Genomic DNA, 27,680 nt, shown 5'->3' with positions numbered 1-27,680 from the left:
TGTCCATCTGAAAAGATATGTTGACATTGGCTGGCGTCGACTCTTTGAAGCTGAAGAAGCTGTCTTAGGCAGTTAATGCAGAAGCTTCAGATGACCGATGTGCAGGTTCATCCAGTTTCTGCATGACATCAAGGAGCAGAGCCTTGCCTCTGAGTTTCTGCTCTTCACTGTCAATCCATTGCAAACAGAACTATGGATGCACTATGCTAGCCAGAATCAGCTCTTCACTCTCCAAAAGGTGATTGAACCGAGCATCAGTGCCTTTAAGAAGAGCATCAACTAACAGCACAACAAGCTTCACAGACTGCCTGACTTCAGACAACTTGTTTTTCAGGCACATAACGGTGGGGATCAGGATTCCCATGAATTTATTTATTTATTTATTTATTTATTTACATTTGTTGACCGGGAGTGTCCGACTGGACGTAGGTCCATTTTCAGTGGAGGCCCGGGGAGAAAAACTCCACAGTTAAAATATATAGACAGTAGTTACATTGGATTTACATAGCAATTAACAATTTCGTTAACATAGCAATTAATTGCAAACATAGTTACAGATGAAGAACATAGTACATCAGTAGACAACTAGAATCTTTATCTGTGAAGTACATAACAGACATTAACAATTGTTACAATAAGAAGTTCCTGCTGTATAATAAGTAGTAAGCTTATGAGTATCTGAGCTTGCTATAATCAAGGTAGTTAGTGGGGTGGAAAGAAAGGTAGTGGTTGGATGGGGCGGGTGATATTAGAGTGGGAGTTGCAAGGGCATAGCCAGCATGTTTTTAGGTGCGCTTTTAGTAAAGTTTTGAAGTGGGTGCATGATGGTGCAGAGGTAATTGTGGGTAGGGGGGAGTTCCATAATTTGGCTATGGTGCAAGAGAATAGTGCTTCACCAGCAGAGTTATTGGCTTTAGTGATCTGCAAGTGATTTTTGTTGCTGGATCTTAGTGGTTTGGAGGTGCGATAGGGTTGGAGTAGATTCTGGAGGGATGGGACATTTAGTGGATGGTTTACTAGTTTGTGGTTAGTAGTGTTATTGATACCATTGAAGGAGGTAAGGGAGTTCAAGCCAGCCCAGTTCAGCAAGTGAGAGACAGTGGTGACTACGGTAGGATGCCCCTGTGAAGCTTTTCAGCTGTGACTGCAGGATGTTCAGAGCCATTGCCAGAGGCTGCATTGCTTGCACAAACTCAGCAACAAAGGTAATCTGCAGGCCTGAAGATGACAATTCCAGTCTGTTCACATATCTCATTCAGCGAGCCTTCACCCCGAGTTACAATGAGGTGAATTCTCTCCATCACGTAGAAAGTGGGATACCATCGTGTTGCATTGGGAATAACCAATGCCAGATCACACATTTCGAGTCACCGCAACAGCTTGGGTGCTGTGACTACCTTTGTTCCAAGCAGCATATCATTTGACCATAGTACTTCACATGATCTTTTTATACTGTGCATCACTACAAGCAGATTCACCATCTTGCATGGCAACTAGATTCAGTGTGTGTGCTGCACATCTCAGATGGGGAGGCACTGAATAGGTGTTCTTGCTTTGCCCTGACTGACTCAGCATGGCTGTCATGCTGTTGTAAATCACTTCACCATCATCATCCTCATCTTGGGACAAAATGTTTGTAGTCTCAGATCTCTCACGTTCTGAGAAGACAGTGAAAGCCTTTACAAAATTGCTGCCATTGTCAATAATTGTTGCACACACCTTTTGATCTATCTTGTACTTGATGGGAATGCTCTCAAGAGATGATGCTATGAGATCATATGTATGCCTTTCCTGTAATCTGCAGCATGACAAAGCAGATGACTTTCTTTGAAGTGTGTCACAGTCGATCCAGTAGGTGGTGACACCAAAGAAACTATGATTCTGATGGGTCCAAATGTCAGACGTAGTGTGCTGCATACTATCAGCATTCATGCTGGAAGAAACTGCAAGCATGTTCTTATCATTCGTAAGCATATTCGTGTACTTTTCTATAAGATCATATATCTGCCAAAACTCTGTGTTTTTGCTTAAAGTTAAATCACTGTCTCAAAGCAAAATCTTTCTCACTGAATCATTAACACCACACACAAGCTTGTCTTTTAGCAACTCATCTCTCAGATCACCAGATCTGCACGTTTTTACTTGTTTCTCAAGTCAGTTATATATATGCTGCAAAAATTTCTCCAGGCTTTTGATCTCTTGTGTAAAATAGTGCCTTTCCAGTATAATATTTGTTTGAGGGTTGCACATTTCTCTAAATTTACATTTTAAGCACTCAAAGTCTTCCCGCGTTTCAGCCTGAATCACAATATGGCAGTCTTCCCCCTTCTCTGCATAAACAGCAGATGCATACACAAGTGAATGTTTTCTCTCAATGGTTTTTGAACCAGCAAAGTTGAGCAGAATAAATGCTTTTGTATGTGCGTCTTTAAAAAGCAGCCTGTATGAAAATATTATATTCTTGCTCAAACACTCTCCAGTTTTCAGCAATATTATTATCAAACACAAGTGGATCATGTCTGTGAAATCTCTCTGCCATTCCAAATAAGTGTCAAACATACACCAAGTACTTGTAATTATATTCACCTGTACAACAGACTCTCTGAAATAACTGGACTCTTTGAAAAGACTGTACTGTAATACTGCATACACTGCCAATACTTTGCACACTTTAGATACTATGAATAGCTTTAGTTAATGTGAAAAAGTAGTACATTGTGAAAAAATACAGTTGTTTTCTCTTTTTTGAACATTTTATATGATTCGGATATTGTTTCAAATGTTTTCATAATTATTTCAAGTATTTTTTTCAGTATGTCACAATTTTTAACATTTTGTTTATTCAGTAATTTGTTTGGAATGCTTTGCTTTATATTCATTGAGGGAAAAATCATTTAAATGAATTTAAGAACCTGGAAATATTTTCTGACCTGTTTACGAGTCATTTGCAGTCATTTGAACCACTCTTGTATATTCCTCCATTTTTGACTGTGCGCCTCATGGTTTTAAGAAGTTTTGAATTTGGATCCCATTCTGAGAACATGTCACTCGTCTTGTGTATTCAAATAAGATGACGATGCTTGGGTGTTCATTTAAGATATTTATTACACACAAACACATCAGGATGTATGACTGGAACATAACCTAAGCAAATTAGCTAACTGACTGACTGCTACACACATACATGCTTTCACTCCAGCTGCTTACACAAAATGGCACTCTGCTTGCACATGCTCAGTACTTTCTTTGCATGTGCCCATGAACTACAGTGGCTTTAAAAGTACAACACACACACTGTGATCTACACTCCCTGTGTTTTGAGTGGATTTCCTCAGGATGTTCCGGTTTCCTCCCGCATTCTCAAGACCGGCTGCAGGCAGATTAGACATTCTAAATTGGCTTTAGGTGTGAGTGTGTGCATGCGTGTGCCTTCTGAAGAAGGTTTAACACTGGGCTGGCAACTCAACAATGTAAAACTCCACTGCCACTTGTTCTGCAGACTGATGATCCACCACGGTACACTGTAACTAGGGGAGAGTGCATGTTCATCGCAGTGCAGTTGTGGAACACTGCATGTTGGGAAGTTTCTGCTCATGCCTTTTTGTGCAATTACACATGATGTATATTTAGATACAGGGATGTAGGGATGCATAAACACTTTTTTTTAGTTTCACTAGCTCAGGAGTCACTGCACTTTGATACATTGGATTCTGATGATACTGGCAGTGCGAGACATACTCACACATGTCTTTGTGTGTGTGTGTGTGTGTGTGTGTGTGTGTGTGTGTGTGTGTGTGTGTGTGTGTGTGTGTGTGTGTGTGTGTGTCTGTGTGTGTGCACACACTTGCCTGTGTGTGTTGGGGGATGTCTCTGTGTATACCCATTATACATGTGCATATTTATACAATACATTATTTATTTACATTTGTTAAGCAGGTAGGTGGGCTGGACCAAAAACTCTTTTCAACCAAGGTCAAATACAGAGAAGCATTACAACACAAGTGAAAGACTAACAGACTAACAGACAAGGAAGACTATACAGTAGTACAACCATGGTGAACAGGTATGAGGGATACAGAGTTAAAGCCATCACTCAACACATCAGATCATGCATTCATAGGCTCTTACTAAGTGTACAGACAAAGGAGACCCTTAAGAAGCTGAGCAACATCACCAAGTCCTGGTTGGAGACCAGCAGTGATCTCCTTTAAGTAGACGTTATTCAGATACTATGGGGAATATTTGTCATCACCCAGCCAGTCATCTAGACTGGTTTTAAAGGTTACTAGGAAAGTTTTCTGCTTGAGATGTAAGGGTAGCCTATTCCAGAAATGAGGAATTCACTGGGTTAGGTATCTGTCATGCCATCTAGTGTTGTTGATGTGTTGGTGTAGGTTTAAGTCTAAAGTGGGAGTTTGCTATACCACGTGTTCTATTTAGGTGAAGGAATTCAAAAGAGGGAGCTTTTAGTGTATCAGAGAAGCTAAGGGTACTGAGACATAGGATCTTTTTGTAGAAGAATGTTAAGGTCTCTCAAGCTACTTTAGCTGTTTAGTGAGGTACATGCTGAAGATGTATCATACTCAAAGACGGCCTAATAGGAGTGAATAAAGTGGGACTATAACTTCTTTGAACCTTGAGAAGATACCATGAAGGATAAGCTGCATGAGGTAGAAGGATTATCTAACTACCAAAGAAATGTGGTGATCAAAGTAGAATCCGTGATCAGTTTATGTACCCGAGTCCTCGATGGCTGTCTCAAATGTAAGTTGAATTTTATCTGTATGGTGTAGCTGCATTTCTTGGTGTTGAGGGTAAACCCATAGCTAATACACCAAGTATTTGTTTTGTTCATACATTAAGAAAGAATATTTGCTATACAAACCAGTTCAAGCAGTTTAAAACATGACACATTTTTTATGCTTATGTGTAGGCTAATAAAACATATCTGTATTATTTAACCTTTTTTTTTACAAGTTAATTAAGATTATCCCATGTAATTTTACTTTTTTTAAGATTTCATTGAGACAACTACAGTTTCCTTCCAATGTCTGGAAGTATAGTTCCAGACAATGTCTTCATATTTAGGAATTAGGTTTCTATCTTGGGTTTATTGTATAGCTTCTTTAAATGTAGTAAAGCTTTACATTTTTTAGGTAGAAATGTTTTGATTCAAGTAGGATATAGAACCTGAGTTTTATGCTGTTCGTTTTAAGAGCTTTAACCAATGGTCAACAAGTTCTCATGTTTCCATAATTTTAGTAGAAAAATCATTGTCCGATATAGTGATATTAGTACCAATTTTAAGATGCTTATGGCCATTCAGTTCTTAAAATGAGCTCGTAATCCAGATAAAAAATAAACCTCAGAATTACAGATCATAGTGAAGAGCATGTTTAGTAAAAGGTTTTGCTAAAGATTTATGCTTTTTGTCTCTCGCTCTCTCACTTACTATACCAAAAGGATGTCCCTGTTTTAAAGCTAAGGTTATCAGAAATCATGTGGTTAAGACATTTATGTGGTTGTGAACCTCTATTTTATCTACCACCATATTTTATCAGGTAATTTCTCATTTTTCTAGTTTCTAAGTTTTCAAGTTTATTTAGCATCGATATGTTCCATTTCAAAAATAAATTTAGTTTGATTTTTCCTCTTCTGTTAATCTGCTATCAATATCACTGAGTGGGTATTTAATACCTTTTGAATTCCTTGCTGCTGTGTCATGGATTGCAAGTATTATTTATAGCAGTAGTCTTCTGTAAAATCCATTTTAGTGTGGAAGTGATTTATTTCTTAGAAATAACCACTTGCTAAAAATTTTTAATATGCTTCTTATTGAAAATGGTTAAATGAACTTATCTTTGTTACTTACCCAAGTTTAGTTTTTTTATGAAGTTAATAATTCAGTCACTCAACCACAAATGTCCTAATTTTGAGAAGAACTGCCATTCCTTTTTAATTGATCAGTAAACAAATTTCTTGTCAAAAATCATAGGTCTCTACAGATCATAAAAGTGTAAGAGCCGTTACTCAACAGATATATTGGAATCTGTTTTGGCTGTCATTTTTAAGTGGACTGGGCATATTTATTTATGAACCCCCTTGAAATTTTGGATCTCCAGTGGTGATTATGATTTTCCAAAGCACACTCCCTAAATCTTATCAAATGTTGTTAAGTTTTAGGTGTCATTCACATTGACAGAAATTCTTCTTAGTGCCTCATTGTTATGATATGCATCTATTGAGTGAATATAGCTAAAATGTATGCATGTACGGATCGATTAAGAGGCTGAGATGAATTTACAATGTCAAGTCAGCTCACACCTGCCATGTTTTGTTTTTTGCAGTCAATTCAATTCTCACAGTGTTGTAACATTAATAAAACTGATTACTGCAAACTTGAAGCTTATTTGAAGCCTCTCACGGTCTCTGTTGGTTTTAAAAATCGGCATCACAGCTATTTTAAAGTTTTGTGCATGATTTATGATAAAAAGCTGGCTCATAGTTTCTAATATGTTTATTTTTTGGTGAGAAAGGCATACCTTGCCATTAACATTGGTTTGTCATAATAAGTGCATGTCTGATAAGGTACAAATGAATGAATCATTTTGATTTTTTTATTCTGTACATTTACTAACTGGATTATCACTCTGAAAATAATAAAAATACTTTTTCATCGGGGTGACCCACACTTGATCAGGGTCACAAAGCAGCTGAAAATTGTTGCTTTGTATTGACTATATTTATTAATTCTTTCTTCATTTATTGCAACATATTAACTTGCTAAATCTTCTGATATTTAGCATGGCATTATGTGACCATTGCCAAAGGAAATCACTGTTTAACTGTTTGAATATACTGAGTACATAAAAGAAAAGGTACTGGAACACAAAGTGCAAGAGGCCATGCTCAGCTCAAAAGGTATTTTTTTAGCAGAAAACAATGGCCTTGTGGCTATTTCTGCTGTTATCCGTTTTCAACTCACAAATGAAATGCAACCAAATAATTCCATTAGAAGGAATGGAATCCAGAGATGGCATATGAACAGGGCATAGTCTTTCTCTGGGGCATTAAAGTATCAAGAGGTCAAAAAAAGATAATGAACTCAGGATGATGGAGGAGTGTTAATGTTTGCAAATCAAACTATTTTCTCTTCCAAAACATACATTTTATATAAGACAATCTCTCCCAAAACATACTTTTTATATAAGACAATCTCTCCCAAAACATACTTTTTATATAAGACAATCTCTCCCAAAACATACTTTTTATATAAGACAATTTCTCCCAAAACATACTTTTTATATAAGAGAAAATAAGTTGCACACAAAAATCAGGCCTGGGTTCCACAGGTATGGTAGTGAAAAGAATTATGCATCTACAGCTGGAATCAATCCACCACAGAACAAATGGCATATTTAGTTTTCCCTTCTTGTGGCAGGAGACATATAACTGGAGAAAAAAACTTCTCAGTTTATTCATTCAGTCTTTCTACAGCATTTTGAGCAGTTCAAGCAATCTCACCTGAACTGAACTATGAGAAAGAGCTTGTTTTGGGTACATACTGCTATACAGCCTTTTTTGTTGTGTCTTTCGGCTTATCCCGGTTAGGGGTCGCCGCAGCGGAACTCCTTTCCGCTAATGTTTGGTAGTGGATTTTTACTTGCCAAGTTACCAGCCCTGATGCACAACCTTCAACAAAGGTATGCCCATTCACGCATGCCTCCACACAGAAGACACTCTAGTTGAGAATCGAACGGGACAACGTCTTGCTGTGAGGCGACAACGCTACCGCAGCACTTTGGAAAAGGAATTCAGTCTGTGATATCTTGCTGATTGTAAGGTCCAGGTCATCCACAAAGGCAAACAAGATGTATTAGTTATGAAGGAGAGGTTTGCATAAGGAAGGAACCAGCCAAGTGTTTCCCTAAGGAAGGGGACCATCGTGGATTTGTAAGTCATTATTTTTAGTTCTCTGGATTCCTCTTCGTATGGACATTGGATTCAGAACTGCTTCTTTCTTGCTCAAGAGGGACCAGGGACCCCTAAAAAGAGTCTGCCAACCCAGAATGCCTGGGTGTAAAATAACTATTTTTGTGGAGTGGGGACTTTCACATTTTATTTAATCTTCTTGTAATTTCTGAGAGACACTTGACACTAATGTCAACTGATTTCTTTTTCTTTTCTTTTTTTCTTTTTTTTTTGCCTTTTTAATGTTGTACAACAATTTTAATTAATGCATTTTAATAGTGCAATAAATTTTATTTTACAGAAACTCAATTTGGTGCATGCTAGCTATTTTAATTCTTAGTGTGATTTGAAATTAGAACAATAGGTTCAGAAATGGAAAATAAGTGCTCAGCCAAGTTATTTTCTACCAATGAACCAAATGCTTAGAGGCTAATATAAATATTACATCTTACCTCTTTATTCCATCAGGACAGTTTTTAAGGATTAATGCCAAATGTTTGTATCATTATGTGGTAGAAGCAGTATATTTTCCTGCCTGTAGCTCACATTGTCAGAGTTATTACTGATCATAGGATCATATAAATTTAGAAATAGCATAACTCACAATTTTGTGCTTGGTAAAGTATATTTGTTGACTATTCTTATGTTTACAGACTTTGTGCATAATGCACATTGGTCAATGTAATCCTAAAAATCTGGACAGGTTACATTTTCTACAATATTGCTAGACAGTCTTATGCATAGCTCCTGAAAAGAGGTACTTGTGATAAGTAGGTTTACTTCTTTAACAAACTAAAATGAAAAGGTTACTACATCTTTGAATGTAGAAAATCCAAACGTGTTACAGACCATAGGATACAGTGACATATCTTAGTGCATCAACTCTAGGAAAAAAAATGTTCTGTGGTTGTTTTTAGGTGTTTTTCCCTTTGAATATAAACATATATGCATGATCTCTTTATACCTTATAATAGGCAGGTAGGAAAACTGAAATAGATTGACTTGTTAAGCAATCTGGTTACTTTGTCCTTATGAAGATACAATAACATATCTAATATTAGATATCAAGATTCCTTAAAGATTAAGTAAAGCAGATGTTGAAAAAGGCATTCAAGGTATTAAAAAGCAATATATGCAAAAAACCTTTCAGATGTATGTTTGCTTGCCTACCTGAATATCTTTGTCAGACCATGTATTCTACAAAATCTACATTTAATAAATAAAAGGAATTTTAACTTTTTTAAGGGTTTTCAAAATGTTAATATGCATAATCTCAATGCATAATCAGTTCATGATATTAATCTCAGATTTGGCTGACACTTTAAAAATTACTCTGTATTTTGAAAAATGTGTGCTTTATGAACTTGTCAGTGCATTTCTCAATGCAAGATGCATTTCTATGTGTCTTTTGTCTTAAGCAATCAGGGCACGTTCTTTAAAATTATACCCTATCACATATAATTCATTACTTTTGACCCTGAAGCATGTATTAAAATTTAGTGTATACACCATTGTGGATTAATATGTAAGTAGTTTTATTGAAAATTAATTTAAGATTGCTCTTATGTGATATAGTCGCTACATTTTCCTGCCCACACTGTATGTTAGCAATGTTATTAATAAGTTCTAAGCAAAACAGACAAAAGTTTTTCTTTCATTTAGAATTGTCTTGGAGGGAATGAGCTCATCTGACTGTGAAAAGGTATTCTGTGTGATGGTTGTTCACGTGCAAACATTTTTTTTTTTTTTTTGGAAATACATTGGATTTGGTCAGCATAACTAAACTTTTTTGTGGCATAATTATTCTGCAGTTTCTACAGTATAACTTGCTGCATAGTTTTCCTGGTACATTATAGTTTGTATACTGTATGTACGCAAACTCTAATTTTTAAAAACACTGTGCCATTACAGACACAAAATAAAATCTGCACAGTAAAGTTAGACAGCTTCTGTTTACAGCAAAAAAGCTTAAGCAACTACCTCTCTGTTTTAAGAATTTTGCTTCAAAGAGGTCAACATATTTTCTAAAGTGAAGTGTGCATTTTCTAGTAACTTGTAAATCTTTGTCTTTGAACCTTTGTAGTCATGTTCTTTGTTTAGGAGTTAAACCAAACAAGCTAAATAAATTGTCACCATTTTGAACTGATTGTTAATTGTCATGCTTTGGAGAAGTACCCATGGAAACTACTGCAAGCATAAGATCTGAAGCTGTAAATCACTTCACAAGCACTTTGAATGGTACCTGAGGTCAAGCTACCCAGTCAGGCAGGAAGAATTAAAAGCACTAACAGTTCATTATTATGGAAACAAAGTCATGTATACACTTAGCATGGAGACAGAGGCTCATTGGATTAACTGGCCATCCATCACAGCCTGAATGAAGAAACTTTGCAGCCTGGCAGGTTCACAAATCAGCTGTTTATTTTATTCCATTTTGCTGACAATTGTCTGCCTGGTGATAGAAAACAGGCCTTGTTTGGTAGCTTATGATGTCAAACACAAGATATTTTTTTTCAAGAATAAAATGCAGTCTAATGTAAATGCTAACCAGCTGCATAACTCAGTGCCTGTTGTTCATATCTCTTACCACTAGATGAAAACTTTTACTAGGATACCAGGTGAAAAGCCTTATGTTAGTGTACCTGCAATGCACCTGAACTGCTGGATGCTGCCTTAAGCCAGTTGTAATTTTCTTCATTATGTTTCTACACAGCTCTGGTAAATAATGCCACTATGTGTTCCTTTAAATTATATAGTATTGCTGAAAAAATCTGTTTCAGGCTTTGATGGGCACTACAAGATTTTGGAAATAAGCTTTCCTAAGAACTGAAACATCACTTTTTTCTGGTTCCCTATTGAAATGTTTGCACTCAAAATTCCAAACTCCAACAATCCAAACAAAAACGAATGTAATTACAAGAGGAGTGAATCCTGAACGTCATTCTTCTCCTTTAAATTATTCCACCTACGGGTGTCCTGATATTTCAAATGGCTGCCATTTTTTCCACATTTAAAACGTGACAATTGACATGATAACTTATTCAGTGCTAGAAAGTACAGGAATGTTTGAAGGCCTTTTCTTTCCTTTCTTGGTTGCTGGGTATCTTGCATTAATTATATTTCATTTAGTTAATTTTCTTATAATACTGCTCTTTCTGTGTAGCTCTTTCCAGCCACTGGGCATCTTGTCCATCATTGCTTGCAAATTAAACCAAATTCATGAATTTCTTACATGAAGCATTAGCATCTTTAGTGGTGTACATTTGGGCAGTGGCTTGGTTTATAAATATAGTGTCTACACTAATGCAGAAATTCAGCTTATAGTGTATCTGCCTAACGTATTGCAAGTGATCAACAGATATACTGCGTGTGATTCATGGACCAAATGTGGAGGACTAAACATAGGCTATGACCATCCCACAGGTCATGGGGGCATGCCATGGCTACAACGTATGCTAGGCTTGTAATAGCTTCCCAGAATTCCTCTAAGGACAAATTATTATGATTTCTAGCACTCAATATTGTGTATTGTTATTTCTTATTGTGTATTGTTATTTCTTATTAAAAGCATCCATATGCTACAGATTAAAATGCGACTTTCAGACATGAGATCAACAAACCTGACTGATAAGGTAAATTGTCCCATACCATTTGTGCACATGCAATATAAGCAACATATCAACAGTATATCTTTGAAATGTTGCACTAAACCCACTTTGTTACTAACATTATGTACCCATTGTATTAACAAGGACTCATAACCAGTCCACGTGGATGAATCACAGCATCAGTCACCATGAAAGAAAGTGCAACAAACTTATGAATCTGTTTAGTTCAATTTTTTTGACATTGCAACACTTACAATGTTGCTGGGAGTGACTCCAAACTTTTAGTGAGATATATTCTGCAGTAGATCCTTTACATGTTCTTCAGATCATTCACCTTATAGACGATATTTACTCCTACCCTGTCAACACTGTCACTGAATTTCATATTAGTAAAATTTTTTAACACCTTTATTAACTTAAATAATACACAGTGACATGGGTATATATATGCAATTATAAAAGGGTAACTGTTTGAAATGTCAGGACCCACTAGAGCAAGTCCCAAAATATGGAGACTGAATGGCAGAAAGAATGGATTTACATATACTAAGTCTGAGATACCATTTCACAGAATATTCCCATTTCTCTGAGGTATGGCAATCTCAGAGTTGGATCTTGGAGTTAAGTTTGCAGGGAGAGTGGGGGCAAGGGGGCTTGCCCCTCCAGCAAAAAGATAATTTAAGGAGAAGAATGATTTTTGAGATTGGCTCTTCTCCAGTGTTTCCCATTTGTTTTTGGGTTTTTTTTAGCTTGTTGGCACTCAGCATTTTCAGTGCTAACATTTAAATAGAGATCTTTATAAAAGAGAAAACAAATCAATACACAGAGTTTTCCTTTTTATCCATTATACATGTTTGGTTTATTTCTTAAAAAAATATTATTCAATTTAACATTACATTGACTGTTCTCATCCTGCCTTCCCTAAATTTCGCTGCCCTCCTCCTGAACTGTATTCTTTTCTTAAGACAGAATCTTTTCTGTAATGACACCTCTTATTTCAAATAGACTAATGCTACTTCTGAACTTTAAAGATACCATATATGCATTCAAAACCAGGCTGTTAAACTTACAGGCAGGGCTAATAGGCCACTGCAAGGGAGAACCACATGTAACCTGTACTATTACTTTGTTCCCTAACGTAGAATTTACTTGTGCATTAATTATACTCACTCTTATTCCCTATATACTCTTCAGTTCTGTCCATCATTGCAGTCCAGTTATGTTATCTAATATGTCTATTTTGCTGTATAACAGTTCTTATTTGATACATATATTTTTGCAGACTTAACTTTCAGCACTTATTTTAATAAATCTCTTTATGTCTTTGAATTAGTTTTGTAAATTTTATTTAATTTTATTTACTTTGAGTAAGTAAGTAGACTGCAGCCCGAGAATGTTTTTTTTTTTCAGATACAGTCTAGTTATAATACAACTAACATTGATAATATATTGAAAATTATGGAAACAGACACTGGGATTTAGAAAAAAATGCCTCCTGTAATTGTGCAAAGACTACTGTGAAGATACCAAAAGGCACAATGCATTTTAAAAGTAGTTATCAGTTTACTAGCAGGAATCCTGGAGCTCAAGCAGTACCTAATTAAGAAACTGTTACAGAAATGACAAGATTGGCACTAAGAAAGTTTTTTCCCTGGGACTGCAGCCAGGGGGTTTGTGAACAGAGGCAGTATGCAAATGCACTATGTCACAAAGCTAGAAGATACCTGGAAACTACAGTGCAGTTTTATTAGTTGAAGTGGTGATGAAATGGGTGTGCAGGAAAGTCGAAAAAAAAGAGGGAGAGCAAATAGAGGGACATACACAAGGACAGGGATGGTAAAAGTGGGAGTAGGGAGTGGGAGGAATGGTACTTTTTTTGTGAGGCGTGCACCATTTTTTTAGGAAGGGTAGGGATGTAAGTGGAAGGCAGAATATGAAAAGAAGAACAGGTATGAAAGCAAGGGTACACAAACAATACAGAACATTGATGAAAACATCAGGGGAGGTGCTGACACAAATTGGGGCTGGCAATGATTATACTGAAATATAGAGAGAGGAATGACAAGTGGTTATGTAGAGAAGCGGACAACAAACAAGGGAAGGAAGTGACACGCAAGGAAGGGGACACCAGAAAGGAAGGTATTGTTAGTAACTTACTCCTGCACTAGTTCCTGGAAGGGATCACTCTCCCCCTTGACTGCTCTCCCCATTAGACTCTGTCTTAAGTGTTGGTGATGGTAGTGCTGGGCAAAAGTGTGATTCTGTAAGTCACGCAAAGAGCTTCTTCATTTGAGCAATGCAGGTTTCAAACTGACATTCTATTAACCCCCCCCCCCCAACATCTCCCCCATGTGACAAATTGTGACCCTCTGGCAACATCAACAGAAGGAACAACTGCACCTCCCTCTGGTGAGTAACCACTAAAGTCCACTAGATATGCCCTCAAGTCATCCCTTGCCACATGTCCTTCATCACTCAACAGAGAGGTAGGCCTAAAGTCATGTGGTGGACTGATGGGAAAAGGATGATGCTGATGGCAGGGTAAGGAGTGGTGCCATGCCTTAGGCAGAGCCATGAGAGCTGCTGTAGAAAACTTTAGAATAAATGGATAGAAACATAAAGTAAAACATAAGAAGGACTACAACAATGACAAGGAGAGAGACATACACAAAAAAACATTAGTACTATTAATGATTCTAACGATCAGTCATACAGGTACCTATACAACTGCTAGATATGCTACTATGGCAGGTCCAGTAGCCTTCCCTAGACAGGTAAGTTCAAATGGCACTATTGTATAATATTTGTATAGGTATACAATGTCACTGTACCCATTGCTAGTGTTGGGTAGGTGGGATAGAGACTACAGTGGTATGCTGCAGATGCTTGATATAACAGCTTAAGGGGTGGGGGGGGCTGTGGCCTTATAAACATGCTGTAATCGTCAGGGTCAAAGATTTGCCACATGGACTTGGGTAGTGGCACACTTTATATAACCTAGCATGACTATGATAGCTCTATGTTGTACAAACACAGAGAAATAATTGATGTTAACATAGACAGCTACCAGTAGATGCTTAGTAAATACTGTAATATAGTTTGCTCTATGCCAGGATATACAACCTGGGTATAGCACAAATGACGGTGGTATGGAAGGTGAAGATGTCATTAATGAGGGCATATGTTGGGGTAACGCATGGGCAATATGCTGCCATATGGCTTCCTTACCTCCAAACCCCCCCTCCCCATGGTCTTTGGAAAAATTCTCCCTGCCTGGACCACTTTGCGCAGCATAAGAATGTGGCAAACTCCCTGCATGTCAGACAGCATGACACAGTGGGTACGCTATCCAGGCAGACAGATTTGCTTATCTCCCTGCAAATAACTAAAGTACATATCTTCTGTACTTGTAGATTGTGCATGTGAGTGTACAAAATATCATGTATCTGCAGGGTTTATTATACTGTATGAAGTAAGTGACAAAGGTATGTGAGTATGCAAGCTGTGGCACTGAGTACTTAAATGCTGCCCTGATATAGCTAACTAGTCAATAATGTGCTACTCACCACTGTGCCTGGAAACACATTCGGGTCTCCTCAGGTACAGATGTCCATTCTCCAGTATTTCCTCTGTAGCTGAAAAACAAGAACAACAAATATACCATAGATCAATTAAATGTCCAGCAAGGGCCCATTTAACTGTAAAGGAAATAAGAGGGCAGGGATTAGCCCTACATACTTACAATACATCTCAGGATCCCTGGCTCTGACGTCTTCATCCCATTGGTTCAGAAAATCAGGATGGCACCTTCACATGTCACTTAAGTGGTGCTGGCACTGATGATCATACTGGCTTATGCCAGTAACAGTAGTAACAGCCTAGGCAAGATTGTGTCAGGCATCCATGTTTCATGAGGGAACATAATTCCCCATACTCCTTGTGCAGGAAGTGCAATTATCCTTTATCAGGGTACCACGTGTGAGCTCTGCCTCCATCAGTGTCTTTGGAAACCAGTACTGTTCATTATGTTGCTAATGTTGGCATGAGTATGTGAATCTTTAGACAGCTAGTTATTGTGATCAGTTGTGGTGCCATCATTGCACAATGTGAAAACACATGGTATGATGGTATAAGGGAGACAGCAATGGAATGGAAATAGTGTGCAGGCATCACTGGGCTTACATTTGTTAACAGTTTTGCTAATTTCTCCTTCAGTAGACCATAATGCCACAGTAGATTTCCTCATATCTTTGTTGGAGTCAATGAGTCTGCCTACACATGCTCAGTGAACTTCAGAGGTAGTCATGCACATTCATGAAGCTGACCAAGCCTCTTAGCATGGGACAGGTGAATTGTACAGTGAGATAAGTATGGACTTCACAAATATTCATTCTAATAAGGCTCATTAGCTTAAAGAGTTCACTAAAATCCTTGAAATTACATGATAAGAGTAACCTCTGCCAGTGCTTGCATCATTGTGCAAAGGAAAATTGCTGAACAGAAAACTGTACAGCTTAGGCACAAGGCTATCAGTAACTGCTACAAGCAAAACATGCATAAAGAGAGGTATGTGAATGGGAACTGCTACCTTTGCACTTTTGATGTACAACTAATTCTTTATTTGTGTATTGTTCGGGAACATAAATGGCAGTTTGATACTGTAGGGGTAATCAAATCAGAATAAAGTTGAAGAATGGTGCATACTTTGTCAGTGACAATATACAGGGTTGGGGGGCTATTGCCATGGCAGGGAAAATGGAGAGGATGTGACGTGTAAGGTGCACTAAAACCCAGTTCTGAAGTCTGTTTCCTGGTATACCGTGCAGGTAACATAGTCCAAGATTTCAGCTGAAGACTCTGTGTCTATCCCACTCAGTGTTGCTATCCAAGTATTAGGAGATGTCCTGTTTGCTGATAACCCAACAGCTGTTGTAGGCATTCTGTGTGGTCCTGTATGGAAGATTTGCCTTTGTCAAGTGTATAGTGTAAGTGTGAGTCCTATAAGAATATGTCTGTCTGTCTGTCTGCTGTGAGAGTATTGTTGCAGTAGCTATGAATGTAGTACTGTGGGATACATTTATTGGGGGTGGGAGTAACCAACACAGTCCAGAGACATGCATGGAGTGAGTAGTCTTGTTGTCAGCATCCCTCTATGGTGTTACTGTTTGTGTGGTGTGTCCATGAATCTTAGAATCACCCCCTTGGAGACTGAGGAGTCTACAACAACATTGAGTCATTTTGCATGTAAGCATTGGATTCACTGGGTACAGCATCAAATGCTCCTTTCTTGCCTGCCTCGGTGACTATTGTAAGGGAGATTTATTAAATGGCCTTTGTAGCACTTTGGGTCACCCCCTTCATATCATTAGCAGGGCGTTTCATGTCTGACCTGTGCTACCTATTTCAGTATGAGGGGTAGGCTACACATATACCCACATAGACAGCATCTGTGGACACTCATAGCTGATTGAACTCATGTCTTACCGGCTTTCCTGTTGGAAGACCAAGGCTATCTGTGGGCTGCACACATACTGTATTTGGTCCAATCACAAATGTAGCTACAGTGTGTTCAAGAAGACAGCTGCCCCAGGTGCAAAGTCTTAGCGGGTACGATCTGGAAATGCATTCAGTAAGTAGTGTATTCAGTTCTGAATGTCAGAATAGAAATAATGCTTTTCCAGTCAGGACTAAAAAAAGAGCTTGCTTCAGTACTTGATATGTGATATAACTTATAGCAAATTTTTAGCTACAGTTTTTCATAGAAGGAGGTTTTTTTTTACCTGGCACTCTGTAGGAGACAGGTAAGGAGTGCCTGGTCAGAGAATGGATTTTTTTCAACTTAGAGTTCAGAAGCACCAGCAAAGGGAATGGTACTGAGTGCCAGATGAGACTCTGGATGTGCCTCCGGTTCCTATACCAAGTGATTGTGCTGTGGACCCAGACAGACTATATAGCACAGGAATGGTGTGTGTCAGTGACAAGGAGGTTGCTGAATACAGGCAACTGATCAACAACCATTTGACCAAGTGACAGTCAAGCAAAGAAATTTGGGTGAAACAATTTTTGTCAGCGATGGAGTTTTTTTTTTCTTTTTCTCCACTGTTGTGTAATTTCAGAGTAGATATGCTTAAGTTTGGAGGTGTATGCCATAATGCCCAAAATACTGGATAGTGGTATGGAAGTGGTAGTGCTACAGGTCCTTGACTGTGCCCTCCCCCTACCTCTATTGGCTTCCCCACCATATGTGGATATGGACTCACCATGGGAACTGTGTTGGCTATGATTGGCAGCCACAGAGTAACCACTGCTACATACAGTCTCCCTATGCCACCTGTCCAGAATGTTGGATATCAGGATTCTCACAAATTGTGTACTACTCCAACCAACTCAGCTTGGGCTGTATATTGGTCTCTCCCTGCTGCTATAGTAGGCCTTGCACAAATGCTGAGTAGTAGCCATGGAGACAATTAGCTTGTAGTGGGGGTGGTGGGGCAGTAACCATAATGTTTTTAGCTACTATTATCTTTAACAGTGGAACTGGTGACAACCCAGGGGACCTCTGGCACTGTAGATGAAGCCACTCCCTGAGCATATGTGCCAGCCTGTTTCTGTTTCTAGTTGGCCTCCTGTGTTGATGCAGTTGGTTGCACAGATGCAGGAGTTGCATCTATAGAAGAAGGCAGATGTGACCATCACATTGCCCAGGTCTACCACTGACATCATGACCCCTGACTGTGTCAGGATTTGGTTTTCCAACATCATCAGGCCAGACAGTTCCCCAAAATCAGGCAGCACTATATTCCCAGTGGGGGAACCTGATGACACAACATATGTTAAACCACCAAAAAACTACCCAGTCTAAGAGGGAACACTGCACCAAGACACACAGTCCAGTGAAATAATCCTGTATTATAGAGTACTATGAAAAAATAATGTTTAACATACCCTGAGCAGATTGTCTTTGCACCTGCATTCCCAATGTTACTGTAGAAACAATGATAGCAGGCATGTAAGCTCTAGATCCCTGAACTGGACAGTTGATGAGGACAATACATCATATTCAGACACATCCACATGAGGCATCATGAATGGATATCCATGGTGCCATGTGCAATTCAGTGCCAACATCCAGAATTCCACTGTGGATTCAAGAACTGTCTGGACTTCCAGAAACAGATGCCAGGAACGCTTACATACTTGTCATTGGTAACTCTGTTGGCAGAAGATCACCCCCATGGCCCTCTGCTCCAGAGCTAGGTTGGCTGTCTTACTGCATGCCTGTGCCATCATTTAAGTGACCATTATTTGGATCACAAATAACACAACCCACAATACCACTCAACTGTCCAGATTTGCTCAGAATGTCCAGATTTTTGCCTCATATTTTTGTCTGCTCCTCATATAATTTGTGGTTTTCTGGTAAATCACTGAGGACTGAAGTCACTGAGTAATAATAGACATTTCAGTTTGGGGCTTTATATCCTTCAGAAAACATATGCCAACACAAATCATGTTATACTAACAACTTTCTACATTCATAAGAGCAATATTTAAAATATGTCCCTGTTTTGGGGTCTTTGTCCCCCAATTCTTTTTGGCTTTGTCCAGATTTCGTGTGCTAAGAGGTTGAGAGGTATGTAATCCACTGTTCATGCTCATGGAACATTCCATGCTGTGTGCACATGGGCGTGTGTGTGTGTGTGTGTGTGTGTGTGTGTGTGTATGTGTGTGTGTGTGTGTGTGTGTGTGTGTGTGTGTGTGTGTGTGTGTGTGTGTGTGTGTGTGTGTGTGTGTGTGTGTTTGTGTCTTATTATACACCTGGCTTGTCAGGAAAGGTGTTGATGTATATATATCACCAGCTTTATCTGTGGACATGTACGGTATTGGTAGGCACATGCATAACTCTTCTGGATAGCAATAAAACACAGTTAACAAGTAGTTATCTTTCTCAAATAAGGCATAAAATGCATTACAGAAATCTAAATCCTTAGACCTTCTGTAGGTCTGACGACACCTGCACCCCCAGCAGTATAAGAGGATTTTGAGACAGTCTTAGCAGGGAGGCATCATATTCAGACTTCTGCTCTAGGCCTCACCTAGTCTGCACAAAGATGTGCACAGAAGGTTGCTATAATTTATTTGGGAGCTGGAGACAGTTTGGCAGCTGTTTCCTTAACTTTCCTCACAAACAGACCACAGAGGTTTGCTGACAAAATTTCAAGAGCTTGTTTAGAGACTGTGCTATCTAATGGCAACATGCAGGACTAAATTACTACATTCAGTATTTGATTCACTTTATGTACAGGTGGCTTGTCTTTTGGGAATCTGGGTAAGGAGGTAACAGTTCATAAACATCAGACAGCATCAAGTTTAGATATTTTATACTGCAGCATTTTGTTTGTTCACTTATAACCCAATCTGTCATCAGAGGGGTATACAGAAAATGTCTGGCTTTTGGAGACTAGGTTGAGGCAGCAAGCTTTGTCATACATAATCTCAGCATGCTTGAGGCAGCAACAAGTTGAAATATTTCATTGTGGCCATTAGTTCTTTCATTTTGATTCCAATCTAATATCAGTGGGATTCACAGGAGGTGACTATCATTTTCTGAGGTGGTAATGAGGATCCATTATTTCCGGATATGCTTTATGCATCCTTGTAAGCATCTGTCTTTTCATTTTTTTTGTGAAATAAAATATTTTCAAATTTGAACATTTTTTTCAACTTTAAAACATTCAGCCTTTTGTGCAACTTGTTTCTTCCTTGAATGAACATAACACCGGATGTCTTTCCTTAGTTAAGAAAGGTTGGAAAAAAAGATCTAAAATATAGCTCAGGATAACTAGTATTATAAAAATAAAACAGTATTGCACTACATGCAAACATTACAATGCCAAGCAACATAGCATATGCAGGTAGCATTATAAAATGCATAATAATCAGAGTGAACATTTGTTTCTGATGTTAGAGAAAACAAAGTAAATCAAGCTTACTGTGTAAATGTTTTCAAAGATTATATACAATTCCAAACAGCATGTTCACTAGTTGTCACAAGACTAGGGTTTGAGGACAGACTTAAGAGGAAGCATCCTCTTTGAGGGCTTGGCACAATGACACTATGATTAGCCTAACTCCCTCCCAGCACTTGGTTCTTGGCTGAGATGCTTTTTATGCAGAGTTTGCATTTCCTTCTCCTCCTCATCCTGCTATGTGGGCTTCTCTGAATAATCTTGCGCAATCCCAGTGGTGAAATACTGAGCCTCTAAATTGTCCATATGCCATGCATGAAATCCTATGATTATCTGGTGACCTGTTCATGACTAATTTCTCTTTCTTGTGACACTGAGTGCTGGGATAGCTTCCCCACAACCTTGAATTAGATCAAAGGGTAACTGGAGAATGAATGAATCGTCCAGAGAAAGTTCATGCTTTCTTGCATTTAAATAATTTATAAGTGTTACAGGAAAAAGAAAACACTATGTGATTAATCGCAGGTTACTTAAAAAAAGTGAATCTAAGGTTATTAATGGAGATAAATTAGAATGTAATCTGTTAATACAGGGAGGTTAACAAGAAATGTCCTTTTGTGGCAAGCAATTACAGAACTAATATAAAAGATAACTGAAAATGAGGCTCTTAAGCTAGCAGTGTAAAATACAAGGCAGTGCCTGTACATTTACACAACACTTTACCATACACAGGCTGAAAAATGCTTTTGTGAAACGAATTATTTTTTTCTGAAGGGTGTTGATAGCCTTCATGGTAATAAGTGTTGAAAAAGGATAAACACTCTCATCAGGGTCAATATTAGCATTTAGAGGCTCCCAGCAAATTTCAGTCTGGAAGACCATGCCCTCGACACATTATTTCAGTCCAAGTGTCACCCTGTTGTCATCATCTTTCCTCCTCCACTAAGCATCCATTCAATGCTTTTCATTTATAGCACAATTCTAGAAAGTTTTGGAAGTAGTACTCAGACAGACTGCATTTTACTTATAATCCATTACATTATGACACACTTTTGTACTGTATAAATGTAGCCAGATCTCACAAAAGGCTGTTGTCTTTTTCTCTCTCTCTCTCTCTCTCTCTCTCTCTCTCTCTCTCTCTCTCTCTATCTCTCAGATAAACACACACACATGTCCCCAAACACACACACACACACACACATAGACCCACAATGGCACATGCAGAGAGATATGCACACACAGAGACCTACACACAGGCAGAGACACACAGACAGACAGAGATAGGCATTGGCACAGAGAGGAATTGCGAGAGAGAGAGAGACACACACACGCACACACACGCACACACACACACACACACACACACACACACACACACACACACACACAGACACACACACACACACACACACACACACACACACACACACTCACACACACACATTGGCCATAGAGATACAGTGATAGATAAAGAGAGAATGAAAGACAGACTCACAAAACCCCACACAGAAATGCAAAGAGACACACACAGAGGTGTACAGAGAGGCATATGCACAGAGACACACAGACCCAGAGAGAAAGACAAGAGAGATAGACAGACACATAGTCAGACACAGAGACACACCCAAACCAACAGAGAGACAAAGATGCACACAAACCCACTGAGGCAGAGACAGACAAGCACACATAGTAAAGAGACACACACATACACACAGACACACACACACACACACACAGACACACACACACAGACACACACACACACACACACACACACACACACACACACACACACACACACACACACACATGCATACACAATAGAGACACAAAGATGACACATACAGAGCACACATAAACCCACTTCCGCATGCTTGCTGCTTACTCTGATGTTCTGTCATCACAGTTGAGGGCCTGTGGTGTCTTTTGCCGTAATCTCTATCCCCTTGTCCAATCTCCAGATAACTTGCATGCCAACCAGTGCATCCTCTGCAGCTCTGTAGCTCAGAATATGTCTGCTGAGTGTGCCTTGCTGCCCCCTTCATTAAGCAGCATGTGGAGTAGTTCTCAGATGTAAATCTTTCGTTTTTACAGGAACCTGTGACAGCATGATTTGCACCACTCCATGTGCATGCATTGTGATGGTACTGGTTGTCCTTCCATTGTGATGGTACTACTTGTCCTTCCATTGTGATGGTATCGGTTGTCCTTCCATTGTGATGGTACTGGTTGTCATTACATTGTCATGGTACTGGTTTCACACTGGGCAGCTTGTAGTACAGTTACAAAAACTGTGACAGCATGACTTGCACCGCTCCATGTGCACTGCAGCTAGTCTAAACTTGTCACTTAGCAATTCTGGATATATCCCTAAATTCTCAAATGAGACAGCTAAAGAGCTCACAAAGTTGCATGCAACATTTTCTAGAAAGACTTCTGACATTGAATAAGTACTGGCACCTTCAGGAGCAAACTCCAGTGATGCTGGTAGAACTTCTACAACAGTATCTTCACATTTCAGGATGCTTTCTTCTATTGTGATGGTACTGATATCCTTCCATTGTGATGATGGTACTGGTTGTCCTTCCATTGTGATGGTACTGGTTGGTCTTTCCTTGTGATGGTACTGGTGGTTGTCCCATTGTGATGGTACTGTTTGGTTTTCAGTTGTGATGGTATTAGTTGTCCTTCCATTGTGATAGTACTGGTTGTCCTTCCATTGTGATGATGGCACTGGTTGTCCTTTCATTGTGATGGTAGTACTGGTTGTCCTTCCATTGTGATGATAGTACTGGTTTATCTTGCCTTGTGATGGTACAGATTGTTTTTCCATTATGATGGTACTAATTGTCCTTCCATTGTGATGGTATTACTTGTCCTTCCATTGTGATGGTACTGGTTGGCCTTCCATTGTAATGGTGCTGGTTGTCCTTACATTGTGATGGTACTGGTTTCACAGGTGGCAGCTTGTAGTGCAGTTTCAAAAAAGCAAGGTGATCCACTACAGAAATACCTTGTGATGAACTATCTTCCTTTCCAGGTACTGAACAATGAGAAATGTCTCAATGGAACTTTGCTGGCTCTTTCCAACCTTCTTTTTCCTGTGCTGCAGCTTTCTCCTTGCAGATCCCAACAAGCATGTGTAATTCATTTCTCTCTGTAAGAGGCAATGGAAAATTAAGCAGAATTACAAAATGTTCACACAGTAGTTCACTTTGCTGTAACACTGTTAATGAGAAGCACTACACTCAGGAGCATGGGCTCCAATAGCAATTCTTTTAACCTAACCTAAACATGAGATGCTAAGTATCTTACACAAAGCATGCATAATAACTCTAAGCTTACGCAAAGGTAGCATTACAGAACATGAAACAGTCTGCTTTGCTCAAATACATAAAATCAAACTCTTTGACATATTAAAAATGTATCATGATGTACTATTTCAGAGAATTCTAAAATCTCAAGCCCAGCATGGTTTCAAATTTGGGAGCACTATTGTAGCCATAATCAAAACGGTATTTACATAGCACAAAGTTCTCTCATTTCCATGAGTTTTTTAAGTATAACAGATGAAATTCTAGTACTCTGAATGTTTCCACAAGCCCACAGGAAAACAAAAAAACACAAAATACAAGCTTTTGACCAGTTTCATTCATCTGTAATATAGCAATCAGTCATTCAAAGCAACATGTATTGGAGCTGAATCTCCTCACTCTGCAAAATCTCCAGCTTCCTCTTCTAATGCAATGCCCATGACACATTTCCCCACACTGTTCAAACAGTTGTAAGCTAGTTTCTTTTGTTTCCAGGAAAATGATTTTCATGTCGTTTGAGTTATTACTATCACTGAGTCTTTTGGTTGAGTTTAGGTGATTGCAAACTTGGATACAGAGTTCTCTGTTGTTGGATGTGCTTTCAGACAGAAGATGGTAGGCCACTGGAAAAAGAGCAGTCTACAATTGAAGGGAAGTAATTATTGGAGTGTTGCTTGGTTTTGTACTGAGATAAGTTTTCATTAATAGCCATACAGATGTCATTACAAACCAATGGAAAAAGGTGTTCCTCTTCTTCTCACATGTCATAGGTTTTGCATCAGCATTATTATACACAGAAGAGAGTCTGTGAGTGGATTTAAAACGTTAGATGAATAGTTAAGAAAACGGTGTTAACACCATTACAAAGAAATTCTAATTAGCACTTCTAAGAAACAAGTCCCCATGGAATTAGCACATGATGAAAGTCGAGATGCTAATAGCACATTTAAAAAGAATAAATAATTTATGATGACTTTATGACATTCAAACATTACTGATTAATATATACAGGAAAAGAGAGAAGAGAAGTTACAGAGAGTAGAATGAAGGAATTTTTCATTCTCTTCAGGCAGTTGCCAAGATCTCACTTGGAGTGCTGTTTGCAGATTTCAAATTCAACCCTGCTATTCATAGGGAGGCTCATGAAGGCATGGTGAAAAGGAAAATATTAATGTCAAAGGTGTGTATTTGAAGACATAATTATTGATTATAATACTCCCTTTGACATGCATCTGTCCAGACACATGCAACAACTGGGACACCCACAGACATATCGTACTAAAAGGATGCAGGCCTAAACAACGTTCTACATGGACCGACTCATAGCCTTGTCACTATGCTTAATATCCTACAGACTGCTAAGAGGTCATCTGTGTCTAGCATACAAATCATCCTCTGACCCATTACTGATGGATTTAGTGCACATCAGCATGTCAAATGGCATTAGAAATGCTCAGGCTAGGGATCTAAACCTCTTCTGCAACATCAACAGCATATCTCATAGAGGATACTGCTGCTGTGGAACAGACTCCCTGACCAAATAAAACAAAATTTATCCCTGTACATTTTCAAACACAACTCAGATCTATGGATGGGAAACAGAAAATTTACCTCAGGACTGCTTCCTATTCGACAAATGGGAAGAGGCAGCTCCTAAATGCCTTATGCCATGCATGGGTTTACTCAGATTCTCTATGGTATGATCCCAGTATTGTCTTAGGGGTAATATATAATTATTGACCAAGGGATGGGTAAGGCCAATCTATAATTAAATGGGTATATTATTTCAAGTATAAAAAGAGAAATTGGTGGGCTTGACCCACAAGGGCAGCTAGCCTAGTACTATAAGGACAATTTAAATGCTGAATTTGTGCCTTAGAAGTTGCATGAAGAGAGACTGCAATAATGTAAGCCAGAATTTCATAACTTTATTATAGGGAATATGAAGAAAAAGGAAAGAAGTATTATTAGTATTTAGATATCACAAAGCACACCGAGATGTCGAAGAAGATGGCATTTTACTCAAACATGAGTAAGAGCAATGTCAAATCCACTGAAAGCAGGGCTTGTTTACTTAAAAGTGAGAAAAATCTTGGTGTGTGTGTGTGTGTGTGTGTGTGTGTGTGTGTGTGTGTGTGTGTGTGTGTGTGTGTGTGTGTGTATGTTTGTGTGCATGCATACATCTATATATAGACACACTGAACTGTTTTTCTGAGATGGCCCTGAGTGCAAATCCTGTAGTCAAATGTATGCCCCATTGAACAGGATGGTATTTCTGAAACAAATCTGAATCATTGCAAAGCATTCCAGTTTGTGGATGTCATTTTTGAATCTTAGGTATATGTAAGAAAATGGTTTATTCCTTAAGCAGTGGCTATATTTTCTTTGTTCACAAATTCATGCTCAATTCTAACTATATATGTATTACTACCTAATGTCTGAGATGGACTGATTTGTTATATTTGAGATTTCGTTGCTTTATATGCAAATATATATGTCCTTGTGCACTAAGGTTATTTAAACTGTGAAATATTGTAAAATAGGATGTCACTCCAAAAGAAACCTGTAAAGACCATTGTATGTTTTCTGCATAAAAAACAGTATTTCTTCCTACTGTAATAATAAAGTCAATTTATGTTTTTTTTGTTTTTATCTTGTGCAGGTATTTGCATGGATATCACCTTCAGCCAGTGCCAGATGTTGCCATATAACCAGACAAGTCTTACAACTCCACTTCATTCTATTGTAAAAAGTGCCGACATTGAAATGTTCCTTAAGTTCTTCAACTATCTCAACCGTTTGGGCTGCTATCAGCACATTATGCTTTATGGCTGCAGCCTTGTTCTTCCTGAGTGCATCGGGGAAGGAGATGACAGGTATGTGAAAGCTAAATGTGCTAGTGACCCAAAGCAGTGACAAGTAGCCAACAGGCACCATGTATGTTCTAAACTAAAATATTGTGTCCCTTGAGCTCCTCGATAGCTGTACTTACAGATCATGTTATTAACCTCTGCAGATTAAGGCTATACAAGCACTGCAGACAAGAAATTATGTCATCAGTGCAATGAACAGATGTGCAATGGAAGCTCATATGGGAATCCTTGTGCAAAATGTTTTTTTATTAACAATGGATGACTAATAATTAGCTCAATCAGCAGTACTCCTTTGTATTACAGTCCATTGTGTGTGTGTTAGTGTGTGTATATGTTTATGTGCGTGTTTGTGTGTGTGTGTCCGTGTGTGTGCATGTGTGTGTGTGTCTGTTCAGTGGAAGGAAGTGTTCATTTTGCACTCTTCCCATGATTCTGTAGCACACTGTAATTTGTGAGACTGTCTTTAGTGGCTTTATGTGTGCGGAGGGAAAAACTGTCATTACCAGTTGTCATTGTAAGGGAAAAAAATTGCAATGTGTTATCACTGATCTGTATCCCAGTCTTGACAGATAACATGTATTTAAAAATAACAGTTCAGTAATGATTTTTAGTTTTGCAAAATGGGGATTTTGCAGTCATTTCTAAACTAACTATTCATCTTGTATTTTCTTTAAATAAATCACTTTTGCAAGAATCAACAATAGCTTACTGATTTCTAACAGATAATAATGTGTGTGTGTGTGTGTGTGTGTGTGTGTGTGTGTGTGTGTGTGTGTATATATATATATATATATATATATATGTGTGTGTGTGTGTGTGTGTGTGTGTGTGTGTGTATATATATATATATATATATATATATATATATATATATATATGTGTGTGTGTGTGTGTGTAGGGCTCAGTACCTTTATGCACTTGATACAGTTTCTGATGGAAAATACC

General features: G+C 38.4%; 1 protein-coding gene across 2 annotated transcripts in view; it reads left to right on the top strand.

Annotated features, from left to right (window-relative positions):
- CORIN (corin, serine peptidase) overlaps positions 1-27,680 on the top strand; it is a 1,415,152-nt gene that overhangs the window by 320,518 nt on the left and 1,066,954 nt on the right. For both annotated transcript variants that reach the window (XM_044061411.1, XM_044061410.1), the window contains exon 4: positions 26,525-26,738. In XM_044061411.1, the coding sequence (XP_043917346.1) occupies positions 26,525-26,738 (214 nt within the window). The remainder of the gene's footprint in view (positions 1-26,524; positions 26,739-27,680) is intronic.

This window comes from Protopterus annectens, chromosome 2.part0, assembly GCF_019279795.1.
Source record: "Protopterus annectens isolate FY-2018-M chromosome 2.part0, PAN1.0, whole genome shotgun sequence".
NCBI classification, from domain to species: domain Eukaryota; kingdom Metazoa; phylum Chordata; order Ceratodontiformes; family Protopteridae; genus Protopterus; species Protopterus annectens.
Note: the sequence above shows the minus strand (reverse complement) of the source record. Positions and strands in the feature narration are given on the sequence as shown.